General features: G+C 43.6%; 5 protein-coding genes across 13 annotated transcripts in view; 2 read left to right on the top strand and 3 right to left on the bottom strand.

Moving 5' to 3' along the window:
• The window catches only part of LOC6614297 (diacylglycerol kinase eta), a 39,606-nt gene extending 34,568 nt beyond the window's left edge, over positions 1–5,038 (bottom strand). For 5 of the 6 annotated variants that reach the window (XM_032723478.1, XM_032723477.1, XM_032723479.1 and 2 more), the window contains exons 1-2: positions 3,978–5,037; positions 440–553 (exon numbers count right to left, since the gene is read on the bottom strand). In XM_032723478.1, the coding sequence (XP_032579369.1) occupies positions 440–553; positions 3,978–4,217 (354 nt within the window). In that variant the 5' untranslated portion in view covers positions 4,218–5,037. Of the gene's footprint in view, positions 1–439; positions 554–3,977 lie in introns of all 6 variants that reach the window. The other variant, XM_032723476.1, reaches the window with a different exon arrangement.
• A 1,320-nt stretch (positions 5,039–6,358) lies between these two features.
• Positions 6,359–7,741, bottom strand: LOC6614294 (pyridoxine/pyridoxamine 5'-phosphate oxidase). The gene is made up of 2 exons (XM_002038698.2): positions 7,011–7,741; positions 6,359–6,564 (listed from the first exon to the last, which is right to left on the bottom strand). The coding sequence occupies exons 1-2, from the start codon at positions 7,713–7,715 to the stop codon at positions 6,496–6,498; spliced, it is 774 nt and encodes a 257-aa protein (XP_002038734.1). The 5' UTR covers positions 7,716–7,741; the 3' UTR covers positions 6,359–6,495.
• A 127-nt stretch (positions 7,742–7,868) lies between these two features.
• Positions 7,869–8,976, bottom strand: LOC6614293 (pyridoxine-5'-phosphate oxidase). 2 transcript variants are annotated; one of them, XM_032722116.1, is made up of 3 exons: positions 8,865–8,976; positions 8,744–8,803; positions 7,869–8,676 (listed from the first exon to the last, which is right to left on the bottom strand). In XM_032722116.1, coding segments are annotated over exons 1-3 (741 nt in total). In that variant the 5' UTR covers positions 8,866–8,976; the 3' UTR covers positions 7,869–7,996. The 2 variants fall into 2 exon arrangements, with proteins under 2 accessions (XP_032578007.1, XP_002038733.1); XM_002038697.2 differs by having other exon boundaries at positions 8,744–8,976.
• A 690-nt stretch (positions 8,977–9,666) lies between these two features.
• Positions 9,667–14,851, top strand: LOC6614292 (arrestin domain-containing protein 17). 3 transcript variants are annotated; one of them, XM_032723548.1, is made up of 5 exons: positions 9,667–10,424; positions 11,126–11,478; positions 11,665–12,523; positions 12,669–12,785; positions 13,849–14,851. In XM_032723548.1, the coding sequence occupies exons 1-5, from the start codon at positions 10,310–10,312 to the stop codon at positions 13,980–13,982; spliced, it is 1,578 nt and encodes a 525-aa protein (XP_032579439.1). In that variant the 5' UTR covers positions 9,667–10,309; the 3' UTR covers positions 13,983–14,851. The 3 variants fall into 3 exon arrangements, with proteins under 3 accessions (XP_032579439.1, XP_002038732.2, XP_032579440.1); XM_002038696.2 differs by having other exon boundaries at positions 12,669–12,848; XM_032723549.1 differs by having other exon boundaries at positions 10,356–10,424; positions 11,106–11,478; positions 12,669–12,848.
• A 215-nt stretch (positions 14,852–15,066) lies between these two features.
• On the top strand, positions 15,067–16,610 carry LOC6614290. Its single transcript, XM_002038694.2, has 3 exons — positions 15,067–15,291; positions 15,402–16,169; positions 16,229–16,610. Exons 1-3 carry the CDS (start codon positions 15,174–15,176, stop codon positions 16,411–16,413), a joined length of 1,071 nt encoding a protein of 356 aa, XP_002038730.1. The 5' UTR covers positions 15,067–15,173; the 3' UTR covers positions 16,414–16,610.
• Positions 16,611–16,626: the final 16 nt, after the last annotated feature.

Here is a 16,626-nt window from a genome sequence, read left to right as displayed (position 1 = left end):
CCTTTCAATTGGTATAGCACTTTATGCCCCGAGCTGTTGAGTTGTTTGGGATTTCACTTGTTGGGCTCCCTAACACCTGGTTGGATAAAAGTATAGGTTCACCCTTTTGTATCTTAAAATAAACATGTTTATTGGTCCAAACTAAAACTTAAAGCATTAAGAGTCAAATAAGTTATACTTCGATGCCCAACAATAATGTTACTTTTTAAGGTTTGAGTACTTTTTTCTTTGAAATAGATAGATTCTATAGATAAATCTAAGGCCTTTGCCCAAAAATATATATTCCTAAATAAATAGAAAATGGTTTTTTTTAGCATGCAAATGGGTGGTAATGGCATGGAATCACTGCATCGAATTCAATTACCAATAGCTTTGATTTCATTACCAAACAAATTAGCATTTATTATCGAATCGAAAACTATGGTTAACTGGAACTCACCTTTTCATCCTTGGCGTAGAACAGCATATTCCGCTTGAGGCGAAAGTAACGACGCCGCCAGCGTTGAAATGACCAAGTGTGCTTCAGCAGGAATCCCTCCTTGATGATGGCAGCCTGAAAAGAGTGCAGAACAAAGTGATTGCAATTTCAGCTTGGCTGTGAAAGTACCCAATCAGCCATGGATTCGCCAGGGGCAATTAGCAATTGATGAGCTGACACTGCACGGACCGGAGTCAATGGGCCGAGGATGATAATAATGAGGAGCGTGGCATGTAGCAGACGCAGATGGGACTGGGACTGGGCACAGAGGGCACAGGACACAGGACACGCAGGACACTCCGGTCAGCAACTTCGAAGCTCTCTGCGGGACCCGTCACTTGCAATCTTCGACTGAGTGTCAACAAATAATTGGCTGCAGGCGAAGAAGGGGCTAAGGCACGAGGGCGAAAAGTAAGGGCGTCGATATGGCCGGCAATCAATTGTGCAAACAAAGAGCTGCCACACAGCCTTTGGCGCTATTCACACATATTTGCGAGCTATAAATGTGTAAATAAGCGGGGCGCGAATGGCGACAAAAGTGACAATAATCTGGGGCAATTATACGACAAGTAAACTTTTTGATTCGGCCAAATTCTTCGACTTGGCTTAGCGGGGTCATAGAAATCGATCCGAGTGCAGATGGCTGGCTGCAAAAAGTTGCAATCCGTTTAGTTTTTGAGCGGGGTCATATCCGCCCACCCTTGCGGCAACAGGAAATCCAGCGCCAAATAATAATGGAAAAATCGTTGGGAAAATCCACGGACACTGCAACCAATCGAGTTGCAGCAAATCCATTTGCTTTCTGTTTGCACAGCAAATGGCAGTGGGAAACGGAAATGTTTACTTAGCCAAGGAACTGAAAGCTTGCTTAAGGATTTACGTGACTTTAAACGATTTTTGAGGAATAAAGGCATGACGAGTAGGGGAACCTTCTTTAAAGTAGGCCGTTGACCTCCCAAGGGAGATGAAAAATTAAATTGATAATGCTCGGCCCACAAGCCAAGCCTAACTGTGACTAAAAATCAAAGTAAGGGGCTATCATGCCAAGATAAATCATCGTCAATCAATCATGTGGCACGGCCATGAGGCCAATCGCTGACACATCAAGTATACGCCAAAGTGGCCAAGGATAAAGCCCGCAAAGCCAGAGTCCATCAGCCAGCCAACAACAACAGACAGCGCGACGATGATAAGCAAGTTTGAAATTTTCGTTAGCCGCGTATTGATTTTGATTTAACGCCAACTGCCCCAAACTCCTCCCTTTTCTGCCCTACTCTCGCTGCGGTACAGATACAAGATAAATAAAAAGGCCGGTCCGTAGATATGAATATGACTTGCTGTTGTTGCTCACTCAGCCGGGCAAGGTAAACAACATAACGTAAGATTTCCCAGCCGTGACTTTTACTGGCATTTCAGTGCCTTTGATTCTATCAGCCGGCAAATACTTTATGCATAGGTATTAGACAATCCGCTCCTTTTCTTTTCGCCCAGACTTTTAAGCTTTTCAAGTCAAGCAAAACAGCTTTAAATTAAGGAAATTAGCTTCAGAACTTCGAGTTACTTTGATGGCGCACGTGAGGCGCAAAACAGTTGGCCAATTGTCTGAGTAAATAGTCGTAAATAATTCAGCCTTTTTTCCAACAAGCACGTGGCTTGAAGAAAGAAAGTCAGACTCAAGGATATTGCGGCAACAGCCCAGTGAGGAAGATCCACAGAATGGGGTTCACACAGAATGGTAATTCAAGAATGTTTTCGCCTGTGGAAAAAACCTTTGTTCTTTTAAATCTCTAATTGTAAAGACATATATCCACATACGTAATCAAAATTAAAAAAAAAAACTCTAGAATTATGATTATCTTGGAAATTAATTTTGCAATAACAAGTTACAGCAATTAAATAAACTATACATCTAAAACAAACATTTTCAAGAAAGTAAACAAATACCATTTCATAACTAAAAAATCTTTCTATAAGACTGCAATATCTATCCAAGAATAAAACCGACCAATTCAAACAAAACTTTTGTAGATCAATTTTTTTATGGCCAGTTTTCAAGACTGCCGTTCCTAGTCGCTTGCCCCGCACTGTACTCCAACTGCTGAGGCTCTTTCTATTGTCTTATTGTCGCCGCCTTCAGGGCTGGCAGCACGCTAACCAAAACGCTGCCATCAAGCCCTGCACTAAGGCGCTTTGTTTTGCGTTCGCTTATTGTTTTGCGGTTTGACATGTGTAAACCCCACACACTGGCAACACACCAGGCCCCATGTGAGAGAGTTCATGGGGCCACGCCCCTCTCCACACGGGAGCACTTGAATGTTGCTTGTCTGTCACAATCAGGCAAATGTGTTTTGCCCAGCTCCCGACTGCTATAAATCACAAATTAGAAATGCCGTCGCTTAAAGCATAAATTGCAGTTGGACAGACGAATTGGCGAAACGGTTGCCGAAACTCGAGCGGTGGGTTCATCGGGAGAGCTGGATAAAAATACAATGCGTTGGCAAAGGCCAAAGTTGGGCGGAAGGGTCAGCGCAGCGATGCGTATAATTAACATCAAATGGCCAGCAACCCGGGAACTGGAACATTGTTCATACGACGCGGTCTACCGGCGGCCAGGGGCGAGCCTTGGACGCTACAAAGTAACACCAAGCCATAAAGAACTTAATTGAAGCTTTTCTCGGGCTTCGCGGAGTTTTGGGGCTTGCCTTTCTTTAGCTTTTCCATCATTTTGATTCTTTTATTCGCGAAACCTGGCCGCCGGGCAACTATGACAACGTTTAATTAAAATTCGACGACGGTACGCTCGGACCTTCCATTTCTTTTTTTTGTGCCGCTGAGAGTCGCAAGTCGATACAATTCTATTTCATTTCGGGCGATGTGGACAGCGTCGGATTACATTTTAATAATGCACTTAAATGGTGATTGAAATGGGCGCCCGCTAAGCCGGCGAAGCAATCTGCAAATGGGGACCATCCTGACCCCTGACCTATGCAGCAGCGACGCTAAAATATTTTACCGACTTCTTGAACTGCGCCTCTGACCTTTGGCAGTGGTGTAGCTCGCCGAGGTACTTGAAACATAAACTCTCGACACACGCAACTCGCATATAAAGCGTCCGCCCCACCCGCAGCTGCTTGCCCCTTTGCATGCAACTTCCGCTCCAGAAACTTTGGCGAGGACGCTCCGGTGCACCAGCACCATGGTTGGTCCCGTGACAAAGCCGCAGGACGGCTGACACACGCAGAAAAGCTGCAGCCCTTCTGCTGTGAAATGGTTTTTGATATAAGTTTAAGACTCACAGAAATAATTACTGACATATTTGTTAAATATTCATATCCTTCGATAAAGCAAACAACGTTATTTAGGACTGTGTTATGCTACACCAATGTTGCACACCATGACTGCACCTGTGTTGCAGAAACGAAATCTCTTGTATCTCAAAGACCATGAAACTAATACCACTTTGCATCAGTGTACAGAACGACTAGATCTTTGACCTTACCAGGTTGTTGGTGCACTTGATGGACATGCGGCGCTGGAAGAGGCGCGCCGGCTCAGTTTCGATTTCCGACTCCGACTCGGACTCGTCGCCATCGTGGCTGATGGAGATGATCGGTATGATGGGCACCGGGGAGATGCTACCGGAACTACAGGCACTGCTTCTTCCGCTGCTCCGACTGCTCCTGCGGGAGCCGCGAGGGCTTCGCTGCACGTGGAGGGTGTCCAGTTTTAAGTGGGACATTGTCGGGATGCGGGACTTCTTTGCATATCCGGGACACAATCGGACTGTCACGTTGCAAGGACACGCAGCACTCAGCGGCGAACAAAGCGAGGGATTCCAGCGTTGAGTAGCCGACGTGTAGCCGCAGGTGGCTGTCCCATTTGCAGCTCGCCCTTATGCTTATGTAAAAGGACTCCCTAGCCCCCGCTTTGGACACACCCCCTGACAAAGGCAAATAGCCTTACACCCTTACGGTTTTTGGGAAAAAGGACTCCGATTTCTAGTCCTTTGTCATTTGAAAGCGGTCAGAGTTCCCTAATTCAGATTACAATAATTGCACGAGCGTTCGAAAAGCTTACATTCAACTTCAACTTAATAAATTTAGCAAAAATACTTGCACAACAACACACATGTGTACACCGTTCTATTTAATTATATATATATTTGATTAGGTTACACTAACTAATTTGCAATGGGAAAAAGTACACCACATCCAGAGTATCTACGTGTCTAGCAAAAATTGCCGAATACCGTGCACTCACAGTTCATATTTAAATTCACATTCAAGATTACACTAACGATAATTGAAATTGCGTTTTTGTCCTTAATTATCCGCCACTTCCTGCTTCCTCCCGTCGTAACTCTATATGTAAAAAATTCTACACTAGCTCGCCGCCTCGAGTTATTGTTTCAGTACTTCGTGTCTATTTTTATGTCCTGCTCGGGCTCCACAGCTCCTTCTGCTCCCCGCCGAAGTTTGCTCGGAACTGAGACTGGAACCGAATCTGAATCTGAGTCTCACTCAGAATGCGAACTGCCGGAGCCGCGCGGCGAACTGAACGAGACCGCAAACCTCACTGTTCGCTGTCGGTGCCGTGGCCCAAAGCGGAGTGGGTGGCACAGGGTTGCCAGGTGGCGGAAAGCAATGCTGAGGTCTTAAAAGATATTTTTAGTCAAGGAAAGGGAATAGTTAAGTAAGTAATCAAGTGACTAAGTTTTTAGTGGTTCAGGGAAATGTATTCATCATGAAAGTTTTCTAGTGTTAATACTTTGTTAGAGCTATGATTTAACAAAATCTCTTCAGAATTTAGTTATTAATTTAAGATTGTAATACAAATTAAATTACGTTTTCACATATAATATGTTATTTGAAACATATATAGGACCATTTTTTCTTGTTTTATGTGGACTTTCGACAGCGCAGGCAACCCTATCCAACTGAGCTGGCACGCAACGAAAGTAAGAAATATTCATTATCCTTGCATTTTCCGCGAGCGAGCCGCAGAGAGAGATTCACAGAGAGAGAAAGAGAGCTAAGCAGAAACGCTCTGTGCGGGAAAAGCCCAAAAGGGGCGAAATAGAACGAGCAAAACAAAACGTCGAGACGAAGGATAAGACAAAGCGCAGACCAGGACAAAGTAAACAGGAAAGGCAAAAACGAACCGTGGAAGGAAGCGAACGACTGACAGAGCGATGGCTACAATTACAAAGGAGTGCAAAGGCAAATTTGTAGAGCGGGCGGAAAATGTGGGTGGTGGCAAGGCTGGGATGGCTGGAAGGCGTGTGCTTTTCCGGCCTTGCGCTTTGGCTTTCACTATTTGTTGTCTGCTGTCACTGCCGCTTGGCTTTCGGTTCCTGCTCCTCCCTGAACGCCACATCCAACCGACCATCTATCCCACATTTCTCGGCGGGCATTACTCTTTGCGCTCGACTGCACTCGCCTATTTATTTTATTAAATTTTCACGTGCCCACATACACACCCACACACTCGTACACTCACCTGCAGTGGGCATTTCGGGGAGCCAAGGACATCCAATTAGGCGGCTGCGAGCCGTGCTTTTAATGCATTTTAAATGCGATTGAGGCCAAGCTGAGTGAACTAACGCTTTCACTTAAATCCAATTTGGCAACGATTTGTTAACCACATAAGCTCCCCTGACGGTAAATTAATTTATTTTTTTCCCGTTGAAAATGGACGGCACACTTTTAATTATTTGCTATGATGATGAATTGAAAATCGGCAGAGCACAAAAAATTATTTAATTTTTTTTATCAGACAGACCTTAAGTTATCCACTTAAAGTCTGTTTGAAATTAAAAAAAACTGTCATAAATTAATTTTTTCAAAATGATACTTTTTAAATTAACAATATTACTTGAAGTACTGTTTTTAAAAAATTTTATTTGACAAATTATTTTATTTGACATAGGATTTAGCAGTAAGGGTACGCTGGTCATAAAAATTAATTTTTTACACAGAAGGATTTTGAGCAGAATCACATCCTTAAATAGTTTTGTATCAATTTTCCTCACACGAATCATAAACCCAGTCCTGCCTTTCAGCTTGAACGTTTCCAACTCTTGTGCCCTGAAAGAAATAAATTTATAAAATTAAATATCATAACCTTTTTTGCGTATCAATAGAAAAAAAATAACAAAACAGTGGGCGTTAAAATGGGAATATCAATGTTTTAAACAACTACGAGTAGAACTTTCTACCTTTTTTAATAAATCACGAAGTTTATACGGACGGACAGAAAGGCGGACAGATAAATCCACTCGGCTAGTGATCCTTATCGGGAATACTTCTACTTTATAATATGGTCGGAAAGTTTACCTCCTATATTACATATTTTTTATTGAAAAAGTGTATATATTTTACAAAATGTATAGCTAGAAAAAATATATGAATTAATAATATGTGAGATTAAAGACAAATATATCATGTATATATATACATGAATTAATAGGTTCTACAAGTATATAAAAATTTGCTTATGGCTTATCCTGTGTAATAATTATAATTGGACATACCCTGGGCATTTCAAGACACCGTCGGAATCGCACCCGTGTCCTACCGGCCTTCTCGCCGCTGAGCATTCCGAATTCGAAAAGACTTGGTGTAAGAATATAGCCTCCCCAGTTGTGCGGCATGGGGATCTCTTCTGGTTGCTTTCCAAGCCAGGTGTTCAAGCGCTCTCCGATCCGCGCAAAGAACCCGGATCGGGATTGCCACTCGGCCGCAGCGTATCGTGGTCCATGGGTGATGCTCATCTGGACGTGGCGTGGAAATCGTCGGAACTGGTCTCGAACCTGCTCCTCCGTTAGCTGGTGAGCAGATCCAGCTATGCGGACACTGCGCATGAGCGGCGCCCAGTTGAAGTGCAGCGACACGTGAGGATTGGCGCTAATCTCGCCCGCCTGTCGACTACCCAGGGTTGTGAAGAAAGTGATTCCATTGGAATTTACCTCCTCAATGCTGGTCAGGCGGGTCACAGGCTCACCGGACTTGTCCACCGTGGCCATGCAGGCCAGTCGAGGCCGCACCTGAGGCGCCTCCTTCTGGGCTGCCGTCAACCAGTTCTGGAAGATTACGTGGGGCTCCTCGTACACCCGCTGCTCCTCGCTGCCTATATAGCTCACCTGGTGGGAAGCATGGCTCATGTGCTGCGCAAAGCGACTTAGTGATCCTGCTGACCAAAGCGTAGACCACAGCTTTTGTACCAAAACAGTCGACATAGTAATTTTTAATATGCTCTACAATTTAAAACGCACTTAAAGGAAACGGATAAAAAATGCTTAGGCTGCTTGTCCAAATTTTGGAAGGGTTATAGGGTTATTTAAAGGCAATCTAAAAATTGTATTTGGTAGTTAACTTTGTACACATGAATATAGTTGTTGGTTATGTCTTAACATTTATTTTGAAGCAGCTTTAAACATTCCTCTATTGTCCTGCGCATAACAACTAGATTTGGAAGACATTTTCAATGCATCTGTAGCTGAACTCAAGATCCCAGTGCCTAAGGAGCCAGCCGTTCGTACACCCAACCGTCCTCTCCCTTGTGAACCAGCTTGCCGTCGACTTCGGATTCCACTCCTCCACCTCGTCTAAAGCGGATGCGATCGTGGAGCCGATCGGTCTGACCCTGCCAGAACTCAATGAGGTCGGGACGCACCAAGTAGCCGCCCCAGTTGGGCAGCGGCACCTCGCCATCGGGACCCAGTTCAAGCTTGATTGCCGCCTCCACGTCGTCCAAGTAGCTGCGCGACGGAATCCGCTGGCTTTGCGGACTGGCAGCGGCTCCGATTTGGCTGGCCCTAGGTCGCTGGTGGAAGTACTTGAGGGAGTCCTCCGCCGAGATCTTCTCAGCCACGCCCTCGATGCGGACACTTCGCCGCAAAGGGAGCCAGTAGAAGGATATGGCTACATTGGGATTGGACTTGATGTCTTCCGCCTTGCGGCTACCGTAGTTCGTGAAGAAGGTGAATCCCTCGGCGGTGGCTTCTTTCACCAGCACATAGCGATTGGAAGGCCTACCCTCCGCACTCACGGTGGCCAGAGCGGCGGCATTAGGTTCCAAAATCTCCGGCGTTTTCAGGGCCAACTCCAGCCAGTCTCCGAATACACAGAAGGGGTTCTTCACCTTGATGTTATCCTCCAGGAAGGCGTCCTTGCGCTCACAATACTTCAGACGAAGTGCTAGTTCCACAGAGTTACAAGCAGGCTATTTATTAGAACATATTATTAGGTTATTGGAGTTACTTACCCGAAAGTGGCACCTCCGAGGCACCTTGGCTCATCCTGCGAATTGTTTGCAGCAACTTCACTGTGTTTGTGGGGTTTACCTGCTGATTATTGCCGATGTCACATATAAGATTTAAACGTACTTATTCAAGGTCAGATATGAGCTTATCTGCGGCACCTGAGCACCAAAAAACAATAACCAAACCGGCGAGAGAATTTATTGACAAATGCAAGACTTGTTTGCGCTTAGTGTAGCCAGTCCCAATTGGTGTGATTAACACCGCTTTTTAGCGGTATTTTTTGGGTATGCAGACACGGTCACTCCCTGCGTTAGCAGCAAAGTTAATAGTATGTTATCTGGAAGCTGGTTAACAAAGCTAGAGGGCGCTAGTGTGTATATTTTTTGTTTCAGCGCCAGGTGTCGCCACGTTGCATTTTATGAAATCCTCAATAGGTGGCGATGTACTATTTTGGCGCCACTGGGGAAATAGTAATTTGACAATAGATGGCGTGCTTGGGAATATTTTTTTATCGATAGGTGTCGCCCTAGAGACTATTATTTCGTCTATAGGTGTCGCTACTATTATATTTACCTTTTGAATCTTAAAGCGATTTAATCAAATTTAAAGCGAAAATTTAATCAATGTGTCTGAATTGAGTTTCGTGTGTCTTGCAAATTTAAAATACTTAAACTATTTTCACAACGCCAAGCTGAAGAAAATACTATTCGCATCGATGCCTTGTCAACCCTGGCATTGCGAAAAATGTGTACAAAAACAAACAGCGGCAGCACGTGTGCGTGACTCTCAGCTCGGCGGCTTTCTCAGGGGGTTGTTGTTTTGGTGAGCCGCAGGTTCTGTCGGATCTCCCGAGCGACCCGAGTACGTATATCCTTCGCTCGGCTCTGGGCTTGGACCCTAGCGACATGATGACATGCGGATAGAGTAAATCCAACACGAACGGCTGCTGGACGTGTTTGCTGTGAGCTGCGAGCGAGTTAAATCGAATCGAAACAAACCGAAACGCCAAAAAAAGAGCTCAAGCCAGGAATCGTTGCGACAGGCGGACGAGTGGACAGACAGACTGACAATCAGGGGGCCACATGAAAACACCAAATATAATTAATATGCCACGACTGTGTTAATGCTGCGAATAGTTCCCAATTTTCATAAGTGATTGCCCCGTCGGTTGAGTGCGTGCAGAGAAAAGTAGGTTACGGCGGAAGGAATTTTGAGGTCGGACGGTCGGTGGCTCGTGGAAAGCGTTCACGAATTTTCCGTGTGCATGTGTGTAGGCCGCTGGGTGCCGAGAAAATGCAGTGCGAGTGCCACAAAGGCGACAAAGGCAAAGTGCAAATGGCTTGATGACATATAGCAAATGAACGAACCAGCCCATTTCCCAATTTCTTCAATTCATACTCTCCAGCCAGCAAGGGAAAAGTGATATTTATACATCTGTGGTCTGATTTTTGCACAGGCCACAGTAACAAACCCACACACACCACTAACAAAGACGGACGGACTGTCAGACGGACGGGCGGGGGTAACAAGCGGACGCACAAACACACACGACAACTATATAGCAATATATGCCCATTGAGTGCCTTATATCATTTGATAATAATCCACAAGGTGTCTACTATGCCGGACAGGAGCTATCCGGCGTTGTTGATCTCAGCGTCGACGCCACGAAGCGCATTAAAGGTGAGCCCCCTAACGTATACTACGAAAACGGTGCCCATGACTCACGGGGCGTATGAGTGATGCGGTCACTTGGCATTTCGGTGCGGTGTGGCGACTCGGTGCATTTAAATGCACGAAGGCCACCAGCTAATGGCAATATTAAAATGTATCTCCCCCCGTCCGCCGATTTGAACGTGTTCCACTATTAATCGTTGCTCCTGTCGTCATGCACCCAAAAATATGTGGCTGTTGTGACTGTCACCGGGGAATATCCTGCAGTTGTTGTGCTGCTCTTGGCATGCCGCCATTTTCAGTTATCCATGAACTCGTTAAAGGCGTGGTTATTTGTTAGTTTTCCTTCTTGTGGAAAAGCCGTGTACACTCGCAAAATAGTCGCCCAGACTTTTTTGACCTTAGTCTAATTTTGAATATTTTACTTTTTTTTTTAAACTATCATTTAAATATATAGGCGTTATACAACTTCATAATATACTAATTCTAGGCAAAGGTCATACCTACTGGATATAGTTTAAGCAAGTCTTCTTTATACATTTTCGTTTTGTTACCTCCAAATTTTGTGACAAGAAAAGACTCATTTATAATTTTAGATTATTCACACTTTAAGTAGGCCGCCTGTAACTGCGATGAGTCGCTGCTTAGCGGTATCCACTTGCAATTCAATTTGGCAATCCTTATTCACAGCGGGTGGGGAATCCTTGCAGGCATCCACGTCACCGTCAGCGGCTATGCCAAGATACGCTGGATAAAAAAGGGATATCCGCGCGACAGCGAGCGCGCCATGTGCCGTGCCTACCGATCGTATCTGTCCTCGCGGTCCTACGTCCTCGGATCCTGCGCGAACAACTCGAGCATCGACTGGCCGGCCGGCGAGTACTCGTACACCTTCCACGTGATTCTGCCCGACAATCTGCCCACGTCCTTCGACGGCAAGTATGGCCAGATCCACTACGAGATCATAACGACGATCGAAAGGGCCGCTCGCCATCCGAAGGTCTTCAAGCTGCCATTTACCGTGATACAACCGCTGGACCTGAACGCAGATGCTATTTACAGGGTATGTATTTATTCGACGTAGTAGGTAGCTATAATTTTTAGGTAGCTCATCATTTTAACATAAAAAGGTTTCTATGTAGGCTGTAATGAACTTAAAAAACTAGTTAGTCACAGTGGTTTATGCTCATAGGGTTTTCCTTACTATCCTGATTTGTCGAGAGTATAACTAATCCATTGGTTTTCCCAGGTTCCTCTGGAGATCCTCGATCGGAAACGCTTCTGGAGCTTCTGCTGCCCCACAGGCCCGCTGACGGTGAAGTTCTCGACGCCGTACTGCGGATATGCGCCCGGCCAGAAGATCCACTTCGTGCTGTACATCAACAACGAGTCCTCGATCGACATCACCGAGTGCGAGGTCAAGCTGAAGCAGGAGGTGAGCTACGAGTCGCACGATCCGCAGCATGAGTACCGCTACGACAAGCACCTGATTGCCCGGAAGCAGTTCGGAAACGTGCTGAGATGGTCGAGGAAGGTGTACCGGGGGTATCTCGACCTGCCCTCGATACCGCCCACTTCGGTGAAGCCGACGTGCCCCATTAGCGTTAACTATTCGATTAAGATCATCGTGAACCCCACGGAGTTTCACTGGAAACTTAAGCTGAAGATTCCGCTGACCATCGGAAGTATTCCGATCATGGATGGTCCGGAGGCCCTGCTGCGATTCAATCGCCAGCAGCAACAGCACCAAGTAGTTAGTCAAAATTTACAAATGTCGACGCAGCAGCGTCAAAGGGATAGGGATCGTGATCGTGATATGAATCTGGATCGCGAAAGAGATAGAGATCGAGATCGAGATCGGGACCGGATAAGTGCCTCAGTTCAGCAGCGACGTATCAGCAGCATCAACAACAACAACAATCATGGACGCCTTGTGGGCGGACTACTGCCGACCAATAGCAATATGAATATGATAGTGAATGTCAGTCCCACGCCCACAAGCTCCACGCCCTCATCAACGCCAACAACTGCCGCCCTCAGGCCAACGGCCATGCCAGCAATTTTGGTGACCAGTGATAGCGATAATCCGCCGGACTATATACCCATGAGTAAGAATTATCAGTTTGCCCCTTCCAAATGGAACCATTGAATGCTCAGAAACTTTCGTATTTAAATACATCAATATAGTACTGTATTTATGTACATATATTGTTGTGCAATGAAATAGGCTCTATTAAAACTCGTTTCTTTCAGTGCCGCCCTCGTATGAAGACGCCATGGCTCTGAGTGAGAAGTTCAGCGATGACACTGAGTTCTTGACCAACGTTAGCATGAGCAGCATTTTGTCCGCTCAGGCTGATGTTACCACAAGTGAGCCCTTTAAGCCGCGTTATCCGGTCTATTACGATTATGAGACACCGACCATACCGCCCGGTAGTGATGATTCTAATGAATCCGACACATAAAACCCCCATCAAAACCAAAAACCAACAATTGTTTACCAAAAAAGCGAAAGCTACAAATGAAAAATGATCCAATCAATTGAATGGCTGAGTGGCTTTTTCTGTGTTCTTTTTTATTCCTTTACTTAATAGTAGTTAGAGCATTTTCATAAATGTACTTTAATATGTTCAAGTAATGAGATTGAATGCACAGAGATACAATTCATTCTTTGTCCGCCTAAAACCAAAGAAACTTAATTTAAACATTTATATTTGTACTTGTCTGATAGAAAGAATTTCAAAATCCAAAGAAAAAAACGTCTGAATCGTAAATTTCAATGTTTGATCCGAGTGTCTGTTAAGCCTACCTCATTCAAGTGAAATCTCATTACTTAGTTGTCCATATCATTTTAATGAATTACACTTTATTTCTATTATATAAAATTGTGTATCTAAAATAATTGCACGTTTTATTGCATTACCCTATTATATATATAAGTATACAAGAAATTTTTACCAACTTAAATTAATAAAAATTGTTTTATTGTTATTAATATATATATTTTATCCATTACCTTCCATAAAAACATATATTTGTTTTTTATTATATTCACTTACTATACATAAATTATGAAATATATTTGAAACTAAAACGATGAACATGTATGCGCCTGATCCAAAATCATTATTAATATTAAATTATATCGAGCCATTTGCAGATTCTTTATTATGGCGTCTTTTAATGTTTAAGTCAAATACATTTATCGAATACCAATTAGGAACGTTTTATAGATTTTCAAAGCTTATCTTAACTTTTTCTACTCTCCTAATATGCATTTTTCTGTTAATTAGATGTAAGCCGAGCAGAAATAATTTCAAAATGTGCTTAACTTGTAAATTTATTCTCTTGTTACCGCCCCGAAACATGCTACATTTTGTACCGTCCATTCACGACCCCCACCACCTTTTCCTTCGAAACCCGAAAACCGTAGAGACGCTCTACGATGAGTCCAGTTCCCGGCTGCGTCTCCCACTCAGCTGCCAGGACTCGGCGGCACCGGAAACGGATGAGGAGGTGGCCCCGAACGCCAGAGGAGGTGAATCCCTTTCCTGCGAAAAGAAATGAGACGTCCTGGGACTAAGCGATACGGAATGAGCTGCATCAAATGTAAACCAATAAGCCAATAAGCGATAACACTTACATATTTAATCGAAATCAAAATACTATAGAATGGAAAATGAAATCCAATGTGCTAACATGTAGTAGAACTTAAGTCTGGGCGTAATTTAAATTGGAGATGGCAAATCGATCAATTTTTTATAGAACCAAAGCAGAATGGAATATATTTTGGAGAAGAAAGCTATCTAGGCCAAAATGAATTTGATTTATTTAACTATTTTATCAACCCTTTCTTCTATAGATCTTATATTTACATTTAAATTTTCTCTCTTCTTATTCTCGTTTTACCCGTTTTAACTAACCTTATAAAACTATTTTTTAAGTATTGCTAATTTTAACTTGATACAGTGGTCGCTGGCTAAGTATATGTGAACAATGTAGCAAGAAGTTAGATGAAATCATTTAGCCCGTAATTTTAACAAAATCTGCACAATTTTACCAAACGGAGAGGGGAAATTAAGCGCGAAACTAACATTTTCCAATATTGAATATTGTATTTATAAGTCTACGAGAAATTTACAAGCAAAGATTAGCCAAATTGTGTTTAGTTTTTTATCATTTAAAATCATCACATCATCATAATCTTTAGGTGTCTAAAAGAGATATTGTCCAACTAATTATATATACAAGTGTCTTTTGCTCTAGTTTCTATACAAATTAGATTGTGTTGTCTCACTATATACTTTGTACTTCCTCTTATTTAAGCGCCAGTCTAACCAACAATCATATAAGTCTATTTCTAAGTCTTAACTGTCTTCAATTCGATTTAATCCGATTCAATAAAGCAAAACTAAATATATTACGAATACCCCAAATACTGTAGTCACATTTACATCCTGTACACGATATAATCAGCGAAAAATCTCAGTCGGCTTAGCTGGACCATAAAGCTAAATTTATATATTTTTATCGCTGCGGACAAAACAGACTTCGGGCCAAATTAGCAGTAAAACAGCAGCCATTTCTCATTCAGACGACTCGTGTGGAAACAGTTTTTCAGGCATCCAACGGCTTCGGCTGAAACCTTAAGTTGTCACAGTCACTTGTTTGCCGTCCGTTGGGGAGGTCGCAACTAGAGTCTCAGTCGCGTGAATACGAACTTTAGAAAACCACACACATATAAAAAAACCACTGAAAATGCCAATAAATTGTGAATTTAACTTATCGCGTGCCGCTGCCATTTATTACAACGGCGAGCAAATTTCGGGATCACTCACTGTGACAGTCGAGGGGAAAAAAAGTTTCAAATTAGAGGGTAAGATGCCATTAACCAAGTGAGTTGGTTTAGTGATTAGATAGGGGACAGTGCTGCAAATAGATGGGCAATCTGATATGCTGATCGTGTTGTTGTTCCCCCTTCGGCAGGCGTAAGTATCACTCTCCATGGCGTCTCGATGGTCCACTGGCGGGAGTCACTTCGAGGTCCGCCGGAAATCGAACACAATGATAGCACCGGAAACCTGGAGTGCCCCAAAGTGGATTACAACGGCAGCAAGGTGCACATAAATCAAACGAAAAAGTTAAGCGAAGTACTTCAGCTAGAGCCTGGTACTTTCCGATTGGGTGACTTCAATTTTCAGCTCCCTGAAAATCTGCCTGCCACCTGTAGCCTTCCTTTCGGCAATGTGAAGTATGTGCTCAAGGTTGTCCTCGAAAGAAGGGGAACACATAACAAATGCTTTCAGCAGCGATTGGTGATACGAAAGTGTGTGGAATTTGGCGATCTCAAGCCTCAATCTATGGAGACTGCGAACATGGGCCTTACACTGCCTCGAAGTGTTTTTGTTCCGGGTCAAAGTGTAAGCTATGAAATCTGTTCCAAAGATGGAGTCCAGGACTTCCGTATCCGCTTGTGCAAAAGAATCAGCTACACTAGTCAGCAACCAAGTGCCAAAACCAAGACAGTAACACAAGTTTTGTCCGAGAGTTCGGAACTTAATGGCAATCTTCGCCTGCCTCTGACAGCCCCCATAATGAGTCACTCAGATCAGCTGGACCCCATACAAATCAGTTATTACATTGAGACATTCAACTTCTTGAATGCCCCAATCAAAGTGCCCATTTTCGTGGCCACTGTTGCACCCCCCGTGAATTGCCAAACGGAATCGTCGCGACTTTGCTTCTTGAATATGGGTAAGTTCATACGCTGCCCCTTAATAGGGCCACAAGTAATTAAATATTGTATCTTTTAGCTCTTAGCCAGAGCGAGCTGCTGAAGCCAATTAATCAGTTTCTGGCCAACAGTTGTTCCCGGGAAATCGACGCCTTGGCGCTGAGCAAACATTGTGAACGCATCAAGTTGCTCAAAGGCCCGAAGAGAAACAAGTCGTACGTGCATTTAGCTTTGCAATACTTTTATAAGAAAGTACTAACCTGACACACGTGCTGCGTCTGGAATTTCAGTGCCAAGCTATTGAGAATTGTAAGAATTCACAATAATTGAACTTGAAATGCGATAAGGGAAAGTAAGCCAAGCAAACAACTGGATTCGATTATCGACTATTACACAAAAATAAGTTTTTATTTTTATTATTCCCAATAAACTTGAGTTACGTATAGTACTAGCTAAAAATATATTTTTAAGTATGCA

The sequence above is a fragment of the Drosophila sechellia genome, chromosome 3R, assembly GCF_004382195.2.
Source record: "Drosophila sechellia strain sech25 chromosome 3R, ASM438219v1, whole genome shotgun sequence".
Classification (NCBI taxonomy): Eukaryota; Metazoa; Arthropoda; class Insecta; order Diptera; family Drosophilidae; genus Drosophila; species Drosophila sechellia.
The sequence above is the reverse complement of the archived record's forward strand: the minus strand, read 5'-3'. Positions and strand labels throughout refer to the sequence as shown.

Excerpts from the sequence above, each read along its gene's own strand:
- LOC6614294 (XM_002038698.2), bottom strand. The coding sequence starts at position 7,715 with ATGTCGACTGTTTTGGTACAAAAGCTGTGGTCTACGCTTTGGTCAGCA. Across the intron at positions 6,565-7,010 it reads GGTGTCTTGAAATGCCCAGG|GGCACAAGAGTTGGAAACGT; the intron begins GTATGTCCAATT and ends TATTTCTTTCAG.
- LOC6614293 (XM_032722116.1), bottom strand. Across the intron at positions 8,677-8,743 it reads CTCGGAGGTGCCACTTTCGG|CACTTCGTCTGAAGTATTGT; the intron begins GTAAGTAACTCC and ends CTGTGGAACTAG.
- LOC6614292 (XM_002038696.2), top strand. The coding sequence starts at position 10,310 with ATGCCCATTGAGTGCCTTATATCATTTGATAATAATCCACAAGGTGTC. Across the intron at positions 12,524-12,668 it reads GCCGGACTATATACCCATGA|TGCCGCCCTCGTATGAAGAC; the intron begins GTAAGAATTATC and ends CGTTTCTTTCAG. Across the intron at positions 12,849-13,848 it reads GACACCGACCATACCGCCCG|AGACGCTCTACGATGAGTCC; the intron begins GTAGTGATGATT and ends CGAAAACCGTAG.
- LOC6614290 (XM_002038694.2), top strand. The coding sequence starts at position 15,174 with ATGCCAATAAATTGTGAATTTAACTTATCGCGTGCCGCTGCCATTTAT. Across the intron at positions 15,292-15,401 it reads AAAAAGTTTCAAATTAGAGG|GCGTAAGTATCACTCTCCAT; the intron begins GTAAGATGCCAT and ends CCCCTTCGGCAG. Across the intron at positions 16,170-16,228 it reads ACTTTGCTTCTTGAATATGG|CTCTTAGCCAGAGCGAGCTG; the intron begins GTAAGTTCATAC and ends TGTATCTTTTAG.